This window comes from Ailuropoda melanoleuca, chromosome 16, assembly GCF_002007445.2.
Source record: "Ailuropoda melanoleuca isolate Jingjing chromosome 16, ASM200744v2, whole genome shotgun sequence".
In the NCBI taxonomy this organism is placed as follows: domain Eukaryota; kingdom Metazoa; phylum Chordata; class Mammalia; order Carnivora; family Ursidae; genus Ailuropoda; species Ailuropoda melanoleuca.
The window spans coordinates 1,912,294-1,932,579 of NC_048233.1; the positions used below are offsets into that span (position 1 = coordinate 1,912,294).

At 54.5% G+C, this 20,286-nt stretch overlaps 1 protein-coding gene across 1 annotated transcript in view; it reads left to right on the forward strand.

Annotated features, from left to right (window-relative positions):
- CACNA2D4 (calcium voltage-gated channel auxiliary subunit alpha2delta 4) overlaps positions 1-19,535 on the forward strand; it is a 110,914-nt gene extending 91,379 nt beyond the window's left edge. Inside the window, exons 27-38 of the mRNA XM_002914122.4 lie at positions 2,593-2,654; positions 3,040-3,084; positions 3,312-3,374; positions 11,727-11,797; positions 12,170-12,245; positions 12,831-12,883; positions 13,246-13,301; positions 13,598-13,618; positions 16,241-16,358; positions 18,119-18,231; positions 18,527-18,609; positions 19,348-19,535. Of these exons, the coding sequence (XP_002914168.2) occupies positions 2,593-2,654; positions 3,040-3,084; positions 3,312-3,374; positions 11,727-11,797; positions 12,170-12,245; positions 12,831-12,883; positions 13,246-13,301; positions 13,598-13,618; positions 16,241-16,358; positions 18,119-18,231; positions 18,527-18,609; positions 19,348-19,452 (866 nt within the window). The 3' untranslated portion in view covers positions 19,453-19,535. The remainder of the gene's footprint in view (positions 1-2,592; positions 2,655-3,039; positions 3,085-3,311; positions 3,375-11,726; positions 11,798-12,169; positions 12,246-12,830; positions 12,884-13,245; positions 13,302-13,597; positions 13,619-16,240; positions 16,359-18,118; positions 18,232-18,526; positions 18,610-19,347) is intronic.
- The last annotated feature ends 751 nt before the right edge of the window (positions 19,536-20,286 follow it).

Sequence of the window (20,286 nt, forward strand, 5' to 3'; positions counted from 1 at the left end):
TGATCATTCTAAGCATTAGTGTGACGGCTCTCTGACAATTTTTAGGAGGTCCCTCTGCTTTCATTCAGCCTTTTTCTACAGGAAGTCTTACAAGGAAGACTAAGGGGAGACTGAGGAGTCCCCTGCAGGGATGGAGGGAACTGTGAGAGGGAGGAGGGGGTGTGGCAACCAGTGCTGGCCCCTCCAGCTCAAGCCTCGTGTGTGGATTACAGGCTGTGTGTCTTTTGTTTCTCTCTTGACCAAGAAGTTCATGTACCTGTGCCCTTCCACCCACTCCTTTCAGCAAGCAGAACTTGAAGCAACAAAGCAGTGCACAGAGAACTCAAATGTTCCCACATCATAGGACCTGTTTGAGAAAGCTGGCCATACTTCCAGCCACAGAGCTGCCATGAGACTCCAAGGGAGGGGAGGGGCCTCTTAGGGCCCTGGTTCCATCACCTGGAAACCCACATGAGCTCTAGAATTGCATTATCCCACACAGTGGCTACCAGCCACATGTAGCTATTTAAATTTAAATTAATTAAAATTAAATGAAAAGTCTGAAATTCAGGTCCTCAGTCATAAGAGCCACATTTCAAGGGCTCAATAGCCGCATGTGACTAGTGGCTACTGTATGAGACAGTGCAGAGCCAGAACAGCCCCATCATTTCAGAAAGTTCAATCGGACAGCATTGCTTTACAATAGTGGTTCCCAAGCTATGGTTTCTGGACCAGCGGCATCAACACCATCTGGGAGCACTTTAGAAATGCACATTCTCAGGCTCCACCCCAGACATACTAAATAAGAGACTGTGGGGTCAGAGACAAACCTTCCAGATAATTTTATTTTTAAGATTTTATTTATTTATTGGAGAGAGACAGCACAAGCAGCGGAGGGGTGGGGGAGAGGGAGAAGCAAACTCCCCACTGAGCAAGAAGCCTGACTCCGAGCTTGATCCCAGTACCCTGGGATCATGACCTGAGCCAAAGACAGACGCTTAACTGACCGAGCCACCAAGGCGCCCCCTTCCAGATGATTTTAACACATACCAAGTTTGAGAACCGAAGCTCTGGTGTAGAGTAATATTCTCTCCCACTATCCATTTGAAACTCAACAATCTTACACTCACTCAGCCTTCCTAGGGCAGGTATGATCGTGACTCATTTTATAACCGAAGAAACAACCCAAAGATCACAGCTCTGTCTAACCCAGGGCCAGAACTCTGGCCCCTTGACCCTTCCTTGGTCTCATTTTTTATTTCATCAAACTTGCCCATGATCATTCCATATTGAAAAAAACAAAAGGATACAATTCTGTTTCTCTGTGCTGGAACTCCAGTGCACTTAGAAGAGCCAGCTGCTGAGTTTTGGGGAAGTTAGAATATCGCGATGGAAGATCTCTGCACCGAGCGGCCACCGGGGTGATTAGGAATGTCTCATGAATGTGGCACAGCAGTCAGAAACCCAGATCCACTCCCGCTGTACGGACAAGGGAGCCGCAGCCCCAGGTGGGGCACTGCGCTCCCACGCCCGTCAGCTCCTCCCTGACCGTTGGGACCCAAGTCAGGCCTGGAGAACAGAGAGATTAAGAGACTTAGAGACAGACCCCGGCTGCGTCCTGGTTCCGTCTTTCAGGGCCGGGTGACTGAGGCAAGCAGGCAACCTCTGCAAGCCTCCATTTCCTCCGCTGTGAAGCCCCAATAAGAATAGAACTGCTCTGCTGTGTGGATGAAATAAGCCCATGGATGTGAAGGTGCCCCGCACTCAGAATCTTCGATGTTATTATACCAGACAGTAGGAAGTCGACCTAGTTTTTCTATTCTTTTTCTTTTCAATATAACCTGCCTTTTCTTTGTGTTCTCTGACCTCAGATTTCTCTTAGCATGTGAGCTCAGGCTTGCGTCCTCCAAGCCTATTTGGGAACCAAAGAGGCATGGGTAGCCCCTTCTAAGTGGCGTCACCAAAGGGTAGCTTTTGCCAGTGGGTAGCATCTCTGGTCTTCTGGAACCTACCTGCAAACCTGGGTAAACCTAATCGCACCTTTCAGCAAGGCAAGAGCCTTCTTACAAGGTGGGGAGACGCCAAGCAGGGGTTGGGTACAAGAGAGGCTGTTGTGTCAGGCTTGAAACCTAGAAAGCCCCATGAGGGGCCCTGAATTCCAGTCTCAGCCCACCACTTTTGGTCTTGTGACCTGGAACAGATGGCTCAGTCTCTCTACCTCTGTCTTTCCATCCTTGGGGAAAGGCAGAATGATGTGCCCGGTGCACCTGCCTTGCGTTTCCCGAGATCAGAGGATGAGTGCTATCCTCATTGTTCTCTAGGTTCTGGGCCTCAGCTTTCTCTGGAGGCATTTTCTAGTATTATCTGCTGTGAAGAGACAGAAGCCGCCAGTCTGTCTGTTTCCTCCCCGCCCCCCACCCCAGGAGCCTCGGCTGGGCTCTCACATGCTGCCATCTGACTCAGCTCCGGTGCTACCTCTCCCCTCGGTTCCTGCTGATGCACCTCCTCTCTCTAACTTGAATCTGTTTTTTTCTCTCCCCGTCTCTTCCTTCCCACCACACCCTCCCCAAAAACACACCCATGTTCTTGCCCCCCCTTCCCACGTCCTTGTAGCGGTGGGTGTCCAAATGAGGCTGGAGTTCCTGCAACGCACGTTCTGGGCAGCGACCCGGCAGGTGGGTGTGATGGTGCCAGGTCAGGAACAGAGGACTGGCCGGCCCGTCTGCGGGGAGGAGGGCCGGTTCCCTCGGGCCGCCCCACTGCCCCTCGGGCCCCCTCCCAGATCCCTGCCCTCTCTGCCTGTCCCAGCTCCCAGGCCTCTGCCTGCGGCCTGGGCCTCTGCTCCTGGCCTGCCTTACCAGCGGGGCTCTCTCCACTCAGCCCCGGGAGGGGGCAGGATGTACAGTGTACACCCTAAGTAGGCCCTGAACACACCCCCGCTGTTCCCCACACGTGAACACACCGCATGAATGTCACACGCACACCACACAGACGTCTAGCTTGTAGGCACACCCGTGCGCAGAGGTATACACAATGTACAGCTTCTCGTCTTCCTTCCAGTGCAGCGCTGTGGAGGGGCCGTGCCCGGAGAGCTGCCAGGACAGTGTGAGTTCTCCCCCAGGGGGAAGAGGGGGCAAGTGGGAACCATGGGGCCCTCAACCACACCCTCCTTACAGGCCAACTCCTCTCCTTCCCAAACGTCCCCCTTCCCAGCTGTGCTGGGCTGCAGAGGGCACCTTGGCATGAGACGTGGAGGGCTCGCCACACGCCAGGCCAGGCAGGCCACCCGGCAGTCAGGGCCTGGCCGTCACCTCCTTCCCGTCTCTCCCCAGGAGCTGGACTGTTTGGTTATCGACAACAACGGGTTCATCCTGATCTCAGAGCGGTCCCAGGAGGTAAGGTATCCAGGCAGTGGAAGGAGGGGAGTCCGGTCATCCCTCACGCAGCCAGGCCTATCAAGGGCGAGCGGCCCAGGAAGTCGTGGTGGCTTAGGGCAGGTCAGAGTGAATGGTCTGAAGCAAGCGGAGTCTCTTCCTGAAACCAAGTCAGTGTAGCAAGATCACAAAATGCAGACACTTTTCCACTCAGATGGTCAGAGAAAATGTTACTTCTTTATTTTGTCTCTACCGAATCGGGCCTTGTCCCACAATTGGTAGGGAAATGGTCCACACAACGGGGAGAGGCTCAGCCGGGCTACACCGCGGGGCCCCACGTGTTCTGTGCTCTGGTTATGCCGCTAACTGGCCTGGCCTTGGGAGCCTCCTCCCAGAGCGCAGAAACCCTCGGACTCATCGTCCCCCTCCCCTCCGTCACCTTCCCGCCTCCTTAGTCCATTCACACCACTACTGGGTGGCTCGTCCAGAGAAAGCAGGCGCCAGTGTGGTTGGGTGAGGGCTCTCTTCTGGGTCACAGACTTCTCATTGTGTCCTCATGTGGTGCATAGGGCAAGGGAGCTCTCGGGGGTCTCGGTGATACGGACGCTGACCCCATTCCTAAGGGCCACACCCTTGTGATCTAATCACCTCCCAAAGGTCCCACCTTCTACCCTCAGCTTGGGGTTAGTTTTCAGCATGTGAATTTGGGGGGACACATTCAGACCAGAGCAACCTCCCCTTCTATCTTCATGGGGCCCAGGAGGGCCAAGCCTCTCCCACTTTGAGCTCCCTTTCTGTCTAGACCTCCCTTGAGGAAAATTCCACTCTAACACACTGAGGCTGACCCTCAGTTTGCTAGGGGGGATACAAAGGAACGGAGGCAATCGTCTTTCATCTGCTAGCCTGGCTGCACACCGAGCCTTCCCCTGGGCGCCTGGATGTCTCCCTGGCCCCGCATGTGCTCAGAAAGGCAGAAGAGAAAGTATCATCATAATTTTGTATTTGCTGAGCCCCAAACTGGGCCCCCAAATTAATGGCTTATTTAGCAAGGAAACAAAGTAAAAAAGAAGGCTGTTCAAACCTGAACCAAACTCAAATATATTCACCTAAAGTATTTCCTTGCAACAAGCCAGAAGCGCTGAAACGCCCTCCAGCCTGAGCCTCAGGGGAAGGGATATGGTATGAGCTCCGAGCCTTGAACTACTTGGACTTGTAGTTTGTCCAAGCAGTTTCACGGTCTGTGCCTCAGCTTCCTCCTCTCTGAAATAAGGGGGCTGCATGACATGATTTCTCAGGGCTGGGGTGTTGGCAGAGCCACAGGACGAGGTCGTGGCCATGGCTGTGTCCACACGGGCTCCAGCCGGTGCTCTGGTCTCTCCGGAGCAGGGCTTCAAGTCCAGACAAGCCAGCAGCATACAGCAGGAACCAGGGCAGGAGCCAGGAAGGAGATGTGGGAGAAAGGGCAACTGAGGAGGACACAACAGCAGGTCACAGAATCTGATTCCCTGAGGAGAGCTTTACTCAGCAGCGGCTGGTTCACCCATTCCCTCCTGGTGGGAGCTGGGGGGCTGGCCATCCTGTCGTCTTTGAACTGTTCATCATTCACTGCAGTCCCTGGATGGCTCTGCTTTTCCTCTTTGTCCCTCTCATGCCACCTTTGGCCATTTCAGCATGTGACCGTTGCTCTGGGGGAAACAGGTGATAGCAGAGGCTGGAGCCGGCTGGGATAAGGCTGCCCCAGTGAGATCTGATGCTGTCCGTCATTCCTGTGCGGACCCCTGCTGCTCTGGGGAGATGGCCCTGTCTCCAGGGGCCTGGGCTGTTGGCTTTCACAGGCCTGAGTTTTGGAGAGCATATGGAAGGCTTCCAGTTGGGGAGGAGGGCAGCAAGACACAGGGGAGGACAGCCAAGCCTGGCTCTGGTGCTTGGGAGCCAGCATCAGCAAACGTTTCCTGGAAAGGGCCAGACAGTGTGGATTTCGGCATCACAGCTCCCCTTCAGAAGCAGCTATAGAGAGCATGTGAACGACGAGCGTGGCTCTGTTCCAATAAAACTTAATTATGGACACTGAAATTGGAATTTTATATAATTTCTATGTGCCAGGAAATATTTTTAATCTTTTAAATTTTTTTCCCAACCATTTGAAAATAGAAAAACATCCTCAGCTCAAGGGCTGACATAAATAGGTGGTAAGCCAGATTTGGCCCATCGACCATCGTTTGCTGACCCTGCTCAAGAGACAGCCAAGGCAACCTTGCAGGGAGGGAGGCCATGAGGAAAACCAAGCCAGCGCAAGAGAGGCGGGTAGGGCCATCTTAATGACAGGCAACCCCCAAGGGGCTCTTTGCATAACCCCTTGGGCCCCTTTGGTCCTATTCTTCCCAGATCACATTTGCTCACATGTCTTCACAAATCATAATATTACTGGGTACAACTTTGGGTAATATTGGTAACAAACACTTATTTTAGAGACTTACAGTTTATAAAGTATGTGTTTACATAGCTTATTTACCCCATTTTCTCAACTATTATAACACTGTGTGTAGTTTTAAAAGCCATCCCAAATCCTTTGTAGAATGAAGCAGAGTATAAATGAAATGAAATATAATCTTCTTAATAGGGTTGGCACCTTCCAGAAGCTTCCCCCGAGCCCCAAGCTCCCACTATGCTTGGTTATCCTGGCGTCTGACACCACGTTGCTTCCCCTCCTCCCCCACCACTTAGAGGCCCCAGGAAGGACACCCCCCCACACACACCACCACCATCATCTCATTTTATCCTGGAGTTAAAATTGAGGCTGCAGGGTGAGGTTAGTAACCTGAAAACCAGCAGCTACAGAAAAGCCAGACTTTGAGCTTAGAAATACAGGTGAAGAGCAGTGACAGTGAGGGGACAAAGGTTCTAGAAAAGACCTCATGGGGAGGGAAACCAAGCTAGGGGAGCAAAGGTTTTGATGGAATTCGAGAATTCGTAGGGCAAGGTCGGTTACCGCAGGGAAAATGGCCTTCTCTGGAGGGTGAGGCAGGCTGCCGGTCCCAGTCTAGTCCCAGGGTCATCCTCCTGCCCGGCCCCTCCCCCAGGCCACTCCCTTACTGCTGGGGCGGAGTTCATTCACTTCTCTGCACGTGGCTGGTCTTACGGAATGAGGACCGATGCCTTTAGGACCCTGAACGCCAAGGCCAGGCATCCTGACCCCTGGATTAAACTCCAGGTCTGGTGTCTGGGCTCTGGGAGCAGTGTGTGGACAGAGTCCCTCCTCTCACCTGGGCAGGTCTGACCCGGCGACCTGAGCTGTGTTGGGTTCTAAGAGGGCATGGAGGAGTGGCACCCGGGCCAGAGACAGGGGTACAGTAACTCTGGAACAGTTATCTATCACTGTGTAACGTTTACCCCAGCCCACAGAGAAAGAGAGTGACAAGACGGAAGTCACCGTCTTTCGGAACCTAATTTCAGCCGTGACACCCCATCACTTTTACTACAGTTTATTCCTGAGAAGCGAGTTACTAGGTCCAGCCTACCAAGAGGCTGGGACCTTGGTGAGTCATTTCAGACTTGCCCTACCACAAGCCCCTCCCCCTTCCCAAACACCCAAGTGCTGGCCCCTCCTCCACCTCTTTCATTCCTCCCTGCCCCTCTCTTCCCTAAGCCTCAGAGTGCACTGGGGGGACGGCCGCAGCAGCGGGTCTGGGAGCTGGATAGAAATGCAAGGTCTTGGGCCCTTCGCAGACTAAGGGAATCAGAAACTCTGGGATGGGGCCTTCCAGCTGTGCTGTGACAAGCCCTCTGCTGCTTCTGATGTGGGATGAATCTCCGAACCACTGCCTAGGCTTTAACACCAGCTGCTCTTGCTCTGGATGCATTTTCCCGGCTAGGCTAATATGCCAGAAGGTCCAGGCTCCTCCTTCTCTTGCCAAGGTCCATCCAGGGGCCTGGGGAGAAAGGACTGCCCCTGCTCCAGGGCAAAGATTCTTCCCAAAGTCCTCCCCAGCCCTTCCTCACTGAGGCCCTCCTGCCTAGCAAACAGGGTGAGTGCAGAGGGCCCAGGGCACCATCTGCGGTCTGCTGGAGGGAGGGGCAGCTTGGATCTCTCCTGGGCCTGGTGATGTTCCAGGCCTACTGATTAGACATTTGGTCCCCCTGGGCCTCTCTTCCAGCTCAGGGCTCATTCTTACAATAAAGAACGACAGATGACAGGATTACAGCCCTCTGTTGGGGCCTAGAAAGAGAAGCAGACAGCAGGGGCCAAGAGAGGGACAACAGCTCTGTGGATCTTTGTAATGTTTACAGTGGATCTGTCACCCGGATTTGGGGACCCCAAGTCCTATCACTTGCCTGTGTGTAGTACCCACCCAGGACAGCTTCAAAATGGACCTCACCAGGCAGCAAAGCTAGAAAATCAGATGCCCCATCACGGTGTCTTTCCCCGAGGAGTTGAATCTCTCGGAGAGCACAGCACCCTCTCCCTCCTTGCCCCCAGCCCAAAATGCTGAGCTTGCCTTGACCAGGGCAACCCTTTCTGCCCTCACAGGGCCTCTGATGTGCCTGTCTTAAGCCTCAACCCCTGTTTTCCTCAGCATCCCCTTCTTCCTCCCTGCCTCCCTACACACCTACCAACCAAGTGCTCCCACTCAGCACAGCAGGCTGTCTTCCAGTCACTCCCAGTGCAGTGGGCATGGCGGGTGCAGTGCAGGAGAGACCATGGCCCTCCAGCGCCCACTCCTCACCACCTGCCTCAGCACATCTCCGGGCTCCCCCAGGCTCTGGCAGCAGAGCCTTCCTGAGGTCAGGGCAGCCTCATGTGAGCAGCTCAGCTGGCCGCCTGACCCAGAGAGGGCCCATCATGGCACAGCCCTCTGGGCGGCTCTCTCTGGAATGTAGTACTAATGCCCACTTCCCCACATGCTTCCCTGGCCCCACTGTGGGCCAAAGGCATGTGTCAAGAAACTGTGCAGCTCAGGGGGCCAGGGGGGCTATACACAAGAAAGGAGCCAAAGGAAACTGGTCCTCGCGAGGAGCCACGCACAGTGGCTTTACTCTGGTAACTCATTTAATCCTCACACCCCGTAAGTTTTTAGAGTAGAAACTGAGGCTGTCCCTGGGTAAGAGAGGCTATGAGACATCTGCTCCATCCCAGAGTTGGCTCTCCCACCCACCCTCTGGTCCCCCTTTCCTCTGGGGACAGAGCTTCACACGGGCATGCAAATTAGCCTAGGCCAGGGCTGCAGCCCTGCCAGCAGGAATACTCATCAGTTCCGCATTCTCTGGCGACACCTGCCCCATCCGCTCCCTCCCTGCTCCCCTTGGCAATCCTGCCTCATTATAGACAGGAAACACAGGCACCCCCAGGCCCTTTCGATGCTGCCCTAGAGCTCAGGCAGTTCAAAGGACCATTGCTTATTGGTGGATTGTCCCCTGTAAACGTGGAGTCCTGCCCGCTGTGAGCAAACCTAAAAGGTAGTGCTTGGGGCCACAGGGACCCGGAGCTTCCAGAGCCCTTGTATGGCGCTATGGCTGCGAAGAGCCTGCACTGTGCTTTGGGCGCCACCTCAGTCTGGGTGCCCTAAACTGACCAGGGTACTCCAGTTTGAGGGTCGGGACTTGGGCTTTGCAGGATCGGGAACTAAGTCAATCTGCCTATTTGAGGTACTGATTCAGGTGAGGTTCAAATGAAACCATCAACTAGGAATAGTGTTCTGCGGTCAGGAATGCAGCCCCCATGACAGTGATTTAACCAAATTAGTAGATGAAGGTAGCCCAGGCCTGGTACTGTCTCGTCACCAGTTGTCCCCATCCTCAAGATCACAACATGGCTATAGGAGTTCCTGCCTTCTTGTCCATTTTCCAGACAAGAAGAAACGGAGGACAACAGCCATGAATGAGGTCCTCCTCCTACAGAGTCCTCTCCCTTTAAACAGATTCCCGGATGTCCCACCCAGCAACTTTGCTCACATTTCATTGGCCAGCCGTAGCTGCAGGGGAGTCTGGGAAATGTAGTCTTTGAGACGAACATACAGCTACCATAATTCAAGTCAGGATTACCTTCCGTAAAGAAGGGGAAGATGGATATGCTCTGTCAGGGTGACATAGCCTAGAAAGTCATACTGTTTATGTACAGAGGAGGATACGTTTTTTTCCCAGAGTCCAGGAGCTTGTCTTCTCAGAATCAAGTGTCGAACCACAGGGCTGTTGGTGAATAAGCCTAGTTTTCGGAAAGAAAAAGGGACAGCCTTGTGGGAATTTGCACCAGCCTCCTCAGGAGCCTCCTTTCCACCCGCTGCACTTCCCCAGGGAGAATACTCAGATCACTCATTCATTCCCCCGTCCATTCACTGAATAGTAACCATCAACAAGACATTGCCATCGTGTGGTCTGCGGGAAGCCAGGAGGTAAAGGTGTGCCCTGCAGGATCTCGCTGTCTGGTAAGGCAGGAACGCGCGCACACACCTGGTCACTGGAACAGCAAAAAGCAACCCGCAGCTGATGGATCACTTGAGCTGAAGGAACTTCAGGTGGCTTCAGGGCTGCACTTTGGAGAACAGCAGGACTGGTTATCTCACACCTTTCCACTTGCTATTCTTTCCCTTAAATGCCCTGACTCCTCCCTGCTGTCCTCTGCCCTGTCCATTGTCCTGCTCCAAGAAGCCTCTCAGGCCTCAGAACGGATGGGCCTTCTGACCAAAGAGAGCACAGAGCTCAGACAAGTCTGCACGTCCTATCCGGCTCTCTCTGGGCTACCCCCTCGTGCCTTTGTCGTTAGCCTCTCAGTTCCCAGCGCAGAGGAGGGAGGCCTTAAGTCCAGCTGGAAAGGTGACAAAAGAAAGACTTCTTGGAGAAGGACAACAAGGAAGCCTCCTTGGAGTGAGGACTGAGAAAGTGTTGTCAAGGCAGAGAGAAGTGCCCAGGCCCCCAGCGACTCCTTATCATATGGCCACCGCAGACAGAAATCTCGCTGTGTGCCAGATGCTCGGCACGCATTATCCCCTAACTTACCCACAGCATGCAGTGGGCAATGCTGGTGCCAGGATCTGAATCAAAATCCAATATTTAAGTGCAGGCTCTTTCCTCTCTGCCATGCTGAGAAACCAGCAGAAGCAAGACACCAGGGCAGGCGGGGAGGTCAGCGTAGGGGTGGGGCTGGAGGGCAGCCTGAAGGCAGAGCACAGCAGGCTTGAGTGCCAACTGCCTAGGCGGCCTTTGTGGGTACGGAGGAGGGTACGGCCTGGCCTGGCACACTGCGGTGGGCGCTCACCAGTGCTGGCTGATTGGGGCAGGAAGGACAGATGAGGGGGAAGGAAGATCCTGTTTTGTTCTTCAGGAAACACACACAAAAAAAGAGAGAGAGAGACCAAATCCCAACTGTGTTGGCAGCAGGGCTGGGGACTGGGAGAGAGCCCTGTGAGGAGGGTGGAGTGGGCCGCTGGGAGCACGAAGGTCTGGGTTAGGCGAGGAGTTGGAAGGTGAATGACAAACCCAAAGGGCACAGCTCCAATGGCGGCGGGGAGGGGAGGGAAACCAAAGGCCTTCCAGGGTTCTCAAACTGCACTTGGCTGGGCGATAAGGAGGCCAGTGAGAGACAGAGCAGAGCGCTGCTTTTGAACCTTTTCTGACCATGACTCACAGAAAGAGATACATGTTACATCTGATCTAGGACATACACACGCACCATATACAACAAATCAAATTTCACAAAACCTTGTTTAAACTGACTTCACACGCAATTCACACCAAACTGTTCAAAGGAAGTCCGTGCCCAAAAAAAAGATCCGATTGTAACCCCTAGATTGATTTCCTGGCCAACTAATTGATTTCTTAGAGTAACTTAGAGTTTGAAAATCACTAAGATAGAGAATATGGCAGGGGAGCCCGTTAAAGGGGGAGGGAGCCGGTGGAATGGGTACAGTTCTGATTCTGTTGAAAGGTATCTATGGGGGGACCCAACCCACCCCTGAAGTCTGGAGCTCAGCAATGAGCCCTGGCCTAAAACGGAAGACAGAAGTCCTCATCCTGCTCCATCTCTCTCCCTTTCCCTCTCTCCCCCTCTTTCCCCCTTCTCCTTCCCCTTACCCTCCCCTCCCTTTCTTCCTTCTCTCTCCTCCTCTGTGGCCCCTTTCCCCTCCCCCTCTCCCTCCCTCTCTCTCTCTCTCTCTCCTGTCTCCCTCTCTGTCTCTCCCTGTCTCCCTCTCTCTCCCTATCTCCCTGTCTCCCTCTCCCTGTCTCCCTCTCTCTCTCTCTCTCCCTGTCTCCCTCTCTCTCTCTCTCTCTCCCTGTCTCCCTCTCCCTATCTCCCTCTCTCTCTCTCTCCCTGTCTCCCTCTCCCTGTCTCCCTCTCTCTCTCTCTCTCTCCCTGTCTCCCTCTCTCTCTCTCCCTCGCAGATGGGAAGATTCCTGGGGGAGGTGGATGGCGCTCTCATGACCCAGCTGCTCAGCACGGGGGTGTTCAGCCAGTAAGTGGGACATGCATCTCCCCAGACCAAATACACACAGAACAGGCAGGAGCTGATGCTAACTGGTCCCGACAGATATCAGGATCCTGACCTCAAAAACCCATAGTGAAAGCCCCAAAGAGCTCCCAAAGCAACCTTTCTGAAGCTGGAGACTTGAAAGGAGGTGGAGAGGGGTAGAAGGTCATATGGGCCCTTGGAGGGAAAAGGAATTTGCTGCTCAGGCAGTCCAAGCGCAGAGATGGAATTGTCTGACCCGCCCACCCTCACTCCCCGCACCCTCAGGAATCCGGGTGAATGGGAACCCTGCAGCAAACTCCCCCTGGGTGGGGAAGGGGGTGGGGGGAAGTCCCTTACCCTGTTTCTGATTTTCAGAGTGACCATGTATGACTACCAGGCCATGTGCAGACCCCTGAGTCACCACCCCAGTGCCGCCCGGCCCCTGGTCAGTGTAAGTGTCATGCCAGACCCTTCTTCCCACCTGCTAGCCCCAGGACCCCACTCTTGACTGGGGTCAAGAGAGGACCAGGCCAGAAAGTCCTGTGGAGCCTCTTCCCCCCACCCCGCACCCCTGCTCCCTGTCCTCAGCCTGCCCCCACTCCAGGCCAGTCAGTCTTCTCTCCCGGGCTTCAGGGAATTGTTCTGGTGGTCTCCTGAGATAAGAGGCCTCTGGCAGAGAAAGCAGACCACAGCCCCTGTGTAGCTTTGTTCCTACCCGCACTTGCTAGCGCTTTTACACATATCATAAAGGATCCCAGAAACATCACCGAGTGGCTCAGCAGGAAGAGAACTAGGCTAGTCTTCTCCTAGTCTTCTCAATGGGCATGGTCTAACCCCAAGTGTCCACCCTACAGGAGGAATTTATCAGATAACCCAGCTGTAAATGCTCCCTCTGCTGGGAAGGGGTGGGAGGTGGTGGCAGCCAGAGGGGGAGGAGGGGGGAAGCCCCTTCCCCCACCCCCGTTGAGGTCTTTACTGGCAGTGCCCACCCTCCCCTGGGGCCTGGGCTTAACCGTGTGTCCCCTCTCCTTCCCAGCCAATCTCTGTGCTCCTGACTGCTACCAGGTGGCTGGTGAATGAGTTCTTGCTGTGAGTGGGGTCTGGGAGTGGGGGGGTGGACACGGGACAACACACTGGGGTGACTTCATGCAGGTGTGCCTTATGAGGGAGCCCTTTGAGTAGGAGCTGCATGAGGTCCCCGAAACCCCAGAGGAGGCAGGCGAGATCCCTGGGTGTCTGGCGCCCGCCCCCTACACACTGCTGCCCTGGTGGAGAGGCTCCCTGCTCACCCAGGAGCCTCAAGCAGGGGAGAGGGTGTCCTGGAGGAGAGGGGCTGGACCAGGGACCAGCAGGGAGCTCTGGTGCCCCAGCCCCCTCAGGCCCCAGGTGGGGAGGGCACCGGGTCTCGGGTCTCGGGTCTCGGTCTGGAGATTCAGCTCTGCGTCTGACAGGCTCCTGCTGGAGTGGAGCGCCTGGGGCTCCTGGCATGCGGACAGTGGGGCGGAGGGTGAGTACAGAGGACTGCAAAAGGGAGTGTTGACTATCAGAGCCATTTCAGTAGGAACTTGTCACCTCTGGGCGGATGACAGACGGGATGGGGACTCTGGAGAGTCCAAGGCTCCCATCTCACCCTGCTGGGTCCTCTCTCATGGCCTCCCCCTCACTCCTGGCTCCCCTCAACTCTCTGTGTGACATCATGCCATCTTGGGATATCACCGCTCCATGTGACATCATTCATCCCATGTGACATCGCCACCTTGTGCCATCCTGCCCACCCTGTGCTGGGCCTCATGCCCTGGACAGCCAAAGCTGTCTTCCATCACTGTGAGTAGCTTTCACTGACGACTGGGGGGGGGGGGTGTGGCGAGGGACTGCAAAAGGTGCAAAAGGGGACTGTCCTCAGCTCTCTGTCCCAGGCGTGCATCCAAGGAAGGCTGAGCTCTCTTCATCCGGGGACACCCCTGACTCAGGGTCCCTACTAATCTAAAGCCCCACTCTTTAAGGGGTGGAGGTGTCGCCCAGATCTCATTCCACACAAGTACAGCCCTACCCCAGGGCAAACAAAACCCTCCAGCCATCTCCTTGGGTGATTCCAAGAGGAAAAAGGGTGATGTTGCCCAGTGGCTGGTGCAGGTAAGCAGCCACCAGGTCTCCTCGTGGAGGCAGAAACAGAGGTGCCTCCAGCTCACGTGTCCACGGAGCCCTCAGCAGAGCTCGGGGTTGAGGGGGTGGCAGGTGAAGTCCTTGGTCTGGTCACTGGGACACTCTGGGGATTATACATCTCCTATGACCTTGTGTCTGAGGACAGTGCCCTCCACAGGCCTGACCACAAACCAAAGAAATGTCCTCACTCTCAGCCAGCTGTGACCCCGTACTATACCCCCCGGGAGAGTGAAGCCACTTGATCTTTAAATGCAAAAGGAAGTCAATAGCTTCCTCTCTCTGGATAGCTGGGGGTTCACCACCACACAGGACTGTCTTACTTTAACCGGTCCTGTTCAACCCCTCCATGTCAATAGAGACTTTTCCACGGGGTTCTGGAACATCTCCACTGCCTGGGCTGTACTCCCCACCCCATTTTTGTTAAGAGTTTGGCTTCCTGATGGTGTCTGTGACAGGAACCAGGGACCACGTGTCACAACCCATTTAGAAACAGGTCCCTCCTCCCCTCTGCATGGGAACACAGGGTGGGGGGACACAGCTCCCCTCCTTGTCTTGCTCTCTCTGCCAGCAGCTGCATCTTGCAAACACTGAGAATGATCTCCCTCAATCTGCTTGTTCAGAATCTCTCATCTTCAGGGCAGCTGCCCCTGGAGCTTCTCCCTCCTGCCTAGGAGGCCTGGTCCAGCCACTCATCCATGTCCCCAGTGAATAGCACTGGACTTGGAGTCCAAGGACATGGACTGCGGGAGGCCCTGAGGCCCTTTCCAAGCGGCTGGAAGGCTACTCCACCCTGTCGTTGTTGACCTTGTTACTAACACTGTCACGGAGATAACCTTACCCACACAAAGTGGTTCAGGTGACAGGTCCAGCCCTGAGTCAGCCCCCACTGGGGACCAGGCCAGTGTAACTGGGCTCTGGAAGGAGTGAAGCCAGCTCCCAGGCTTCTGCAGGCTTTAGCCAGAGTGCCCACTCCCAGATTCCGAGGGGCCCAGACAGCCAAGTGCCCAGCAGCAGCCCTGGAAGGTCTGGTGGAACCTCACCAAGTGTGCAGAGCCCCTGACTGAACACTGTGGTTCTTCATCTCAGTTCACACTTGTCTGCCCCGACTGGCCTCCACTCCTGCCTTCAAGGCCTAGTGGGAAGTTTCTGGGTCTGGGAGTTTAGGAGACCTATAGCTCTCCTACTGACCCCTATGTGACCCTGAGATAGGGGTCTATGAAATGGGAGTGATACTGCCCACCCCCACCCCACCCCGCAGACGGGCCCTGTGCATTTCCTGCATTGGAAATGCTTGAGAAGTGCCTGGAAGAAACAGAAGCACTGTGTTAAAACAGTGCTGCTATTTTGGACAAAAATAATGCCGTTCGGCCTGTGAGCCAGCCCTGTTTTGCTTTTTGCTCACCTCAGGCACAAATGTGTGTCCTCTAGGACCGGGCTGCTAGGGCCTCAGCTTTTCCTTTTGCTGAGTCCTGTTCATGCCATCCTTTGTCCCTGAGTGGACTCAGTGCACCATGCGGACACTGAGGAGCTAGAAAGGCTGCAAGCTGTGTCTCCTGGGCCTCGGCAGCTTTGGGCCTGAAATCCCCCTGCCGGCTCTCTCCCAGGCCCTGGCAGTCAGGCGCTCGGCCCGTGCTGCTCTGCTCATAATTGGCCACGGGGGTTAGGGAGCAAGCCTAGGACTTGTCTGGGAGTTGCATTTGCAGAGCACTGTAGCTAGACTTGAGAAATGTCACCTGTACACAATAAAGGGGGGGGGTGATAGGATTAAAGGACTAAAGTCTCCCCCAAGCCACCGCTTGGCACTCCTCCTGCCTCTGCTCTCCTCTAAGACCCTGGATATCAATGCTGATTGATTGGAGCCTTCAAGAGGCCCACTTCCACCCTCCTCCCAACCAGCCAGCCTACACCGAGGATCAGGCTTCCAAAGAGCGCAGGTGGCTTTCCCAAGGTCACGGGGCTATTGTGCTAATCACACACAACCAAGAGCCAAGGCCCCCAGGGCCCTGTCTGCTGCCCTTTCCACCATGCTACATCTCCTCCATTTATTCTGTGCCTTTTCTTTCCTTGTCTTCCTTCCACCCTACCTCTCCTCTATAAGCCCTGAGAACTTTCTGACAAGGGAGCGAGCCATCTGCATGCACGCAGACAAAGCAGTGTTCCATTGCATAGTGACCGTGCCTGCCTCGGCAGGGCTGAAGCTGAGACCCTTATAGGCATGGCTCCCTAAGGCCCTCTTCATTTGGTGACGCCTTTTCCCCCATCTGTGACTCTGTGTGCCCACAGCCCACAAGCACAAGAAACAGGATGTGCTGCAGCCCTGCGACACAGAGTACCCCGTGTTCGTGCACCAGACGGCCATCCAGGAGACCAATGGGGTCATCGAGTGTGGAGGCTGCCAGAAGTAAGGCCCAAGGGCAGCTCTGCCAGACCCCAGCCAGGCTCCCACAGTCTTTGCTTCTCCTTTTCCTTAGGGAAGGAAACACAGGCTGAGGCAGAGGGTAGGCCGGCTGGGCGTGCTGGATGGTTTGGTGTGCTGTCTTAAGGGAACTGGGGAAAGGTGGTCCTGAGGCAAGAGCTAGGCCCACCCACCCCACCTCAGGCTCCAAAGCCATCCTGCCCAGAAGAAAGGCTCCCACAGCCTCTCTTGGTGACCCCTTCAGTGTGGGTCTTACACACACCTGCTGAGCCCACAGCAGCTCAGTGTCAGAGACACGCAAGCTCAGCGGCATCTGCAAGCCCTTGGAAGGCACGGGTAGGCAAGAATAGCTTTGAGTAAAGAAACCGGTCGGCTCTCCCTCAGAAACCTGTCTGTGCAGAGAAGCAGGCAAGCTTGAGGACCTTCTCAGGAGTGGGTGGACTGAAGGAGGGCTCCTAGCTCAGTCAGATCACACCTGGCCTCTCCAACCCTGGAGCCTGTGTGTGCACCCTGCCTAGACTCGGGCCTTCTCCCGTGTACAGGCCACTAGATCCGAGCTAGATCCGACCGGCTCTGCCAAGCCTGGAAGGGCAGGGAGGTCTGACAGAAACTTCTGTCCTGCTGACTCCCACCCTGAACTCGGGACCTCCCCACTTGTGAAGTTCTGTCCTGGGCCTCCTCTAGGGTATCCACTCAGCCAGCTTTGCCTTCTGCCAGCGGCTGCCCAGAATGTCGCTCAGACTCCCCAGACCTCCAGGGAATTATTTTCTGTGGAACGCCTCAGACTGTGGCATGGGATGGTCCTACTAGTGTGTAATGTCGGGTGGATATTAACCTCACCAGAGCGGTTTTCTGGGAACTACTGTGACGCATTTATCTCAAAGACTTGTCGTGAGGATAAAGTAAATGGTCTGGTGTAAGGCACAGACTTTAGAGTAGACAGATTTGAGTTCAAAAATTGGTTCTGCTGCTCCCTAGCCATGTAACCTTGGGCAAGTTACCTCACCACCTCTTCTAGCCTCTGTGTTCTCCTCTCCAAAACAGGAATAACACCAACCTCCTTCGGAGTGGTGAAGGTTAAACGTGTGTGTGTGTGTGTGTGTGTGTGTGTGTGTGTGTGTGTGAGAGAGAGAGAGAGAGAGAGAGAGAGAGAGAGAGAGAGAGAGAGAGAAATCATCCACCCCATAGGAAATGCTCAGGAAGTGGCAGCTACTGTTACATAACCACCAGGCCCTGTGCAGAACAGGCTTTCCCTAATCCTTTCATCCCTCCCGCTGGCAGGGCTCCAGGGCCGTGCGCTGGCGCGCTCTGCCACCTTGTGGCCAAGTCTGAGCACTGCATCTTTCCAGCACAGCCTGCGGCCCGCCCCCCACCACAATCACCCAAAGCAAGGATAGCCACACATCCCTATTTGCTTGGGGCAGTCTAGATTTATGCCTGTTGTCCCTGAATATATTAATAACAACTCCTTTCCCTCTCAAGAATTATCCCCGTTTGGACTTCCTCACCTCCAATCTGCGAGGAAGCCGTACCACTGCAAGGGCTTGTGGGTAAAATAAGCCCGGAGGACTGAGTTTGTTGCCTAGCACTGTCCCTGCAGCTGCTCCTGATCTGACCTGCCTCGTGGTTCTGTTCCTTCCCCTGCCACCCCAGCTCCCCACTATAAGTCTCCAGAAACTCCCTAGACACTCGAAGTCGAGCCTGCCATAGAGAAGTTCTGTGACCCACTTCTCTCTTTGCCGCAGGGTATTTGTGATGCAACAGATTCCCAGTAGTAACCTTCTCCTCCTGGTGACAGACCCCACCTGTGACTGTAGTATCTTCCCACTAGTCCTGCAGGAGGCTACAGAAGTCAAATATATCCTTCCAATCTCCAGGATATGTGGGCTGAGGGAGCTTGGAGGTGTAGATGTCATGGAGGGGCTCAGATGTTGAGAAGCAAGGCCAGCCTCCCTCACCACCAGCATCCCACCCTCCCCTCCAGGGCATCGTGATTTGTTCCCCAACCCTCCCCTCCCCCACCCCTGGGTGCTGTCTCCCGACCTTGGAAGCCACTTGCAAGGCAGCTGGTTCGTTCTTCCCGAACTTAGTCTCTAGAATCTCCAGAATCCACTCCTTCCATGAGATGTTCGCCTTAACAGTGAATTCTGCACATAATGCCTCTGTCAAGTGTGACAGGATGCGCTCCCAGAAGCTTCGCCGGAGACCAGATCCCTGCCATGCCTTCCATCCAGAGGCAAGGGCTGGAGGGGGCCACAGGGGTGGGGCTTGGTCTTCACCCTAAATCCTCAGCTCCAGGATGGTGCCTGTGCAATTGCAGACCTGAGTGGACACACGAATGCAGCTGTGCCTGTGCACCTGCATGGAATACATTCATGCGTGCGCACTGACGTTTAGCCCCTGTGGCATTCACACACCGAGTCAACCAGGAGCTGAGGGCCAAATTCCTAGGGTTTGGGCCCTCAGTGATTTAAAACACAGCTTCCCCATATTGCCTTCATTACTACTGCACTTAGCTCCAAATGATCTGAGCAAAAAGGAGGAAACCGTTATGTGCATAATACTGATGGTGACCGACATTAATTGAGCACCCACTACGTAAGGTGCTTTTAGCTTAAGGCCTCAAGCTGGGTGCCTCATACATGGCATTGTCTTTGCTGGATATGACTGCCACAAATAATCCACATCAAAGCAGCTTCCAGAGTTGCAGGCTTCCCCAAAGTCATTCTAAGAGGATGGCCCCACGGCCACTATAAGACTAGGGACAAGCAGAGGCTTGAGCCCAGTTCTGGGCTGAGTGCACAGCCTCTACTTTCCCCAAAAAAATAGGTGGTCTAAAAAAGATGGCAGTGTTTCCTCCATTTTCTGGAATTTCCCTTTCCCCAGGTTTTTGGCTACTAGTCCCAGAGACCCTCCTCCCTACTCCTTGCCTCGTCTTGAAGGCTACCCTTTCATCTCTGCTCTGGGTTCACAGGAAAATGCCCAGGAGTGTGGCGGCACCTCAGACACCTCAGCCTCGCTCCCCATGCTCCTGCTGCCTGCATGTGCCTGGGTGCTACCACCCCAGCTGCTGCGGTGACTCTCGCCCAATCTCACCTTTATTTTCACAAGATGACCCTTCCAGGGACATTCTAAAGAGTCAGCACCTGCCATGTGATCCACCTCAGTATACCTGAGTTATCACCCAGGTCACTGTTCATCTCAATCTTGGGCTAATTGGCCCTGCCTCCTGAGATTGCCAGATGGAAAGAGAAACCTCTTCTCAAAGACCTTCCGGGGTGCCTAATACCATCCTTCCCACCTCCTCTTCAGCAGCCCAGCATGAGCTCAACTTGGACCACAACAAAAGAATTTAATTCCATCTATTCTCCAGAAGTCCAGACCCAGCCAAGGGTCGGCTATTTCCAATGAGCCCCGTTGGTCTTCAGTAGAATCCAAGAACTTCAAGGTACTGAGAAAGAGGGGCAGAACTAGGCCAACAGCAGAAATGAGATGAAGAACATGGCCCACCTGAAATAGCACTTTCTCAAAATGAGATGCATGGTGGGGGGTAGCTCAATTTCCTAGCTGCTGCTCAAACAAGGCATGTGTGTGTGTGTGTGTGTGTGTGTGTGTGTGTGAGAGAGAGAGAGAGAGAGAGAGAGAGAGAGAGAGAGAGAAGGAAGTAACTAGTATTGGGAAAAACCCAGTACAGGAACAGGTATTAAGTCCTTTTATATTACTATGGCATGTCTGCAAACTATTGCTATTAAAAACTTCTAAAAATGTCTTTACAAGGGGCGCCTGGGTGGCACAGCGGTTAAGCGTCTGCCTTCGGCTCAGGGCGTGATCCCAGCGTTATGGGATCGAGCCCCACATCAGGCTCTTCTGCTATGAGCCTGCTTCTTCCTCTCCCACTCCCCTGCTTGTGTTC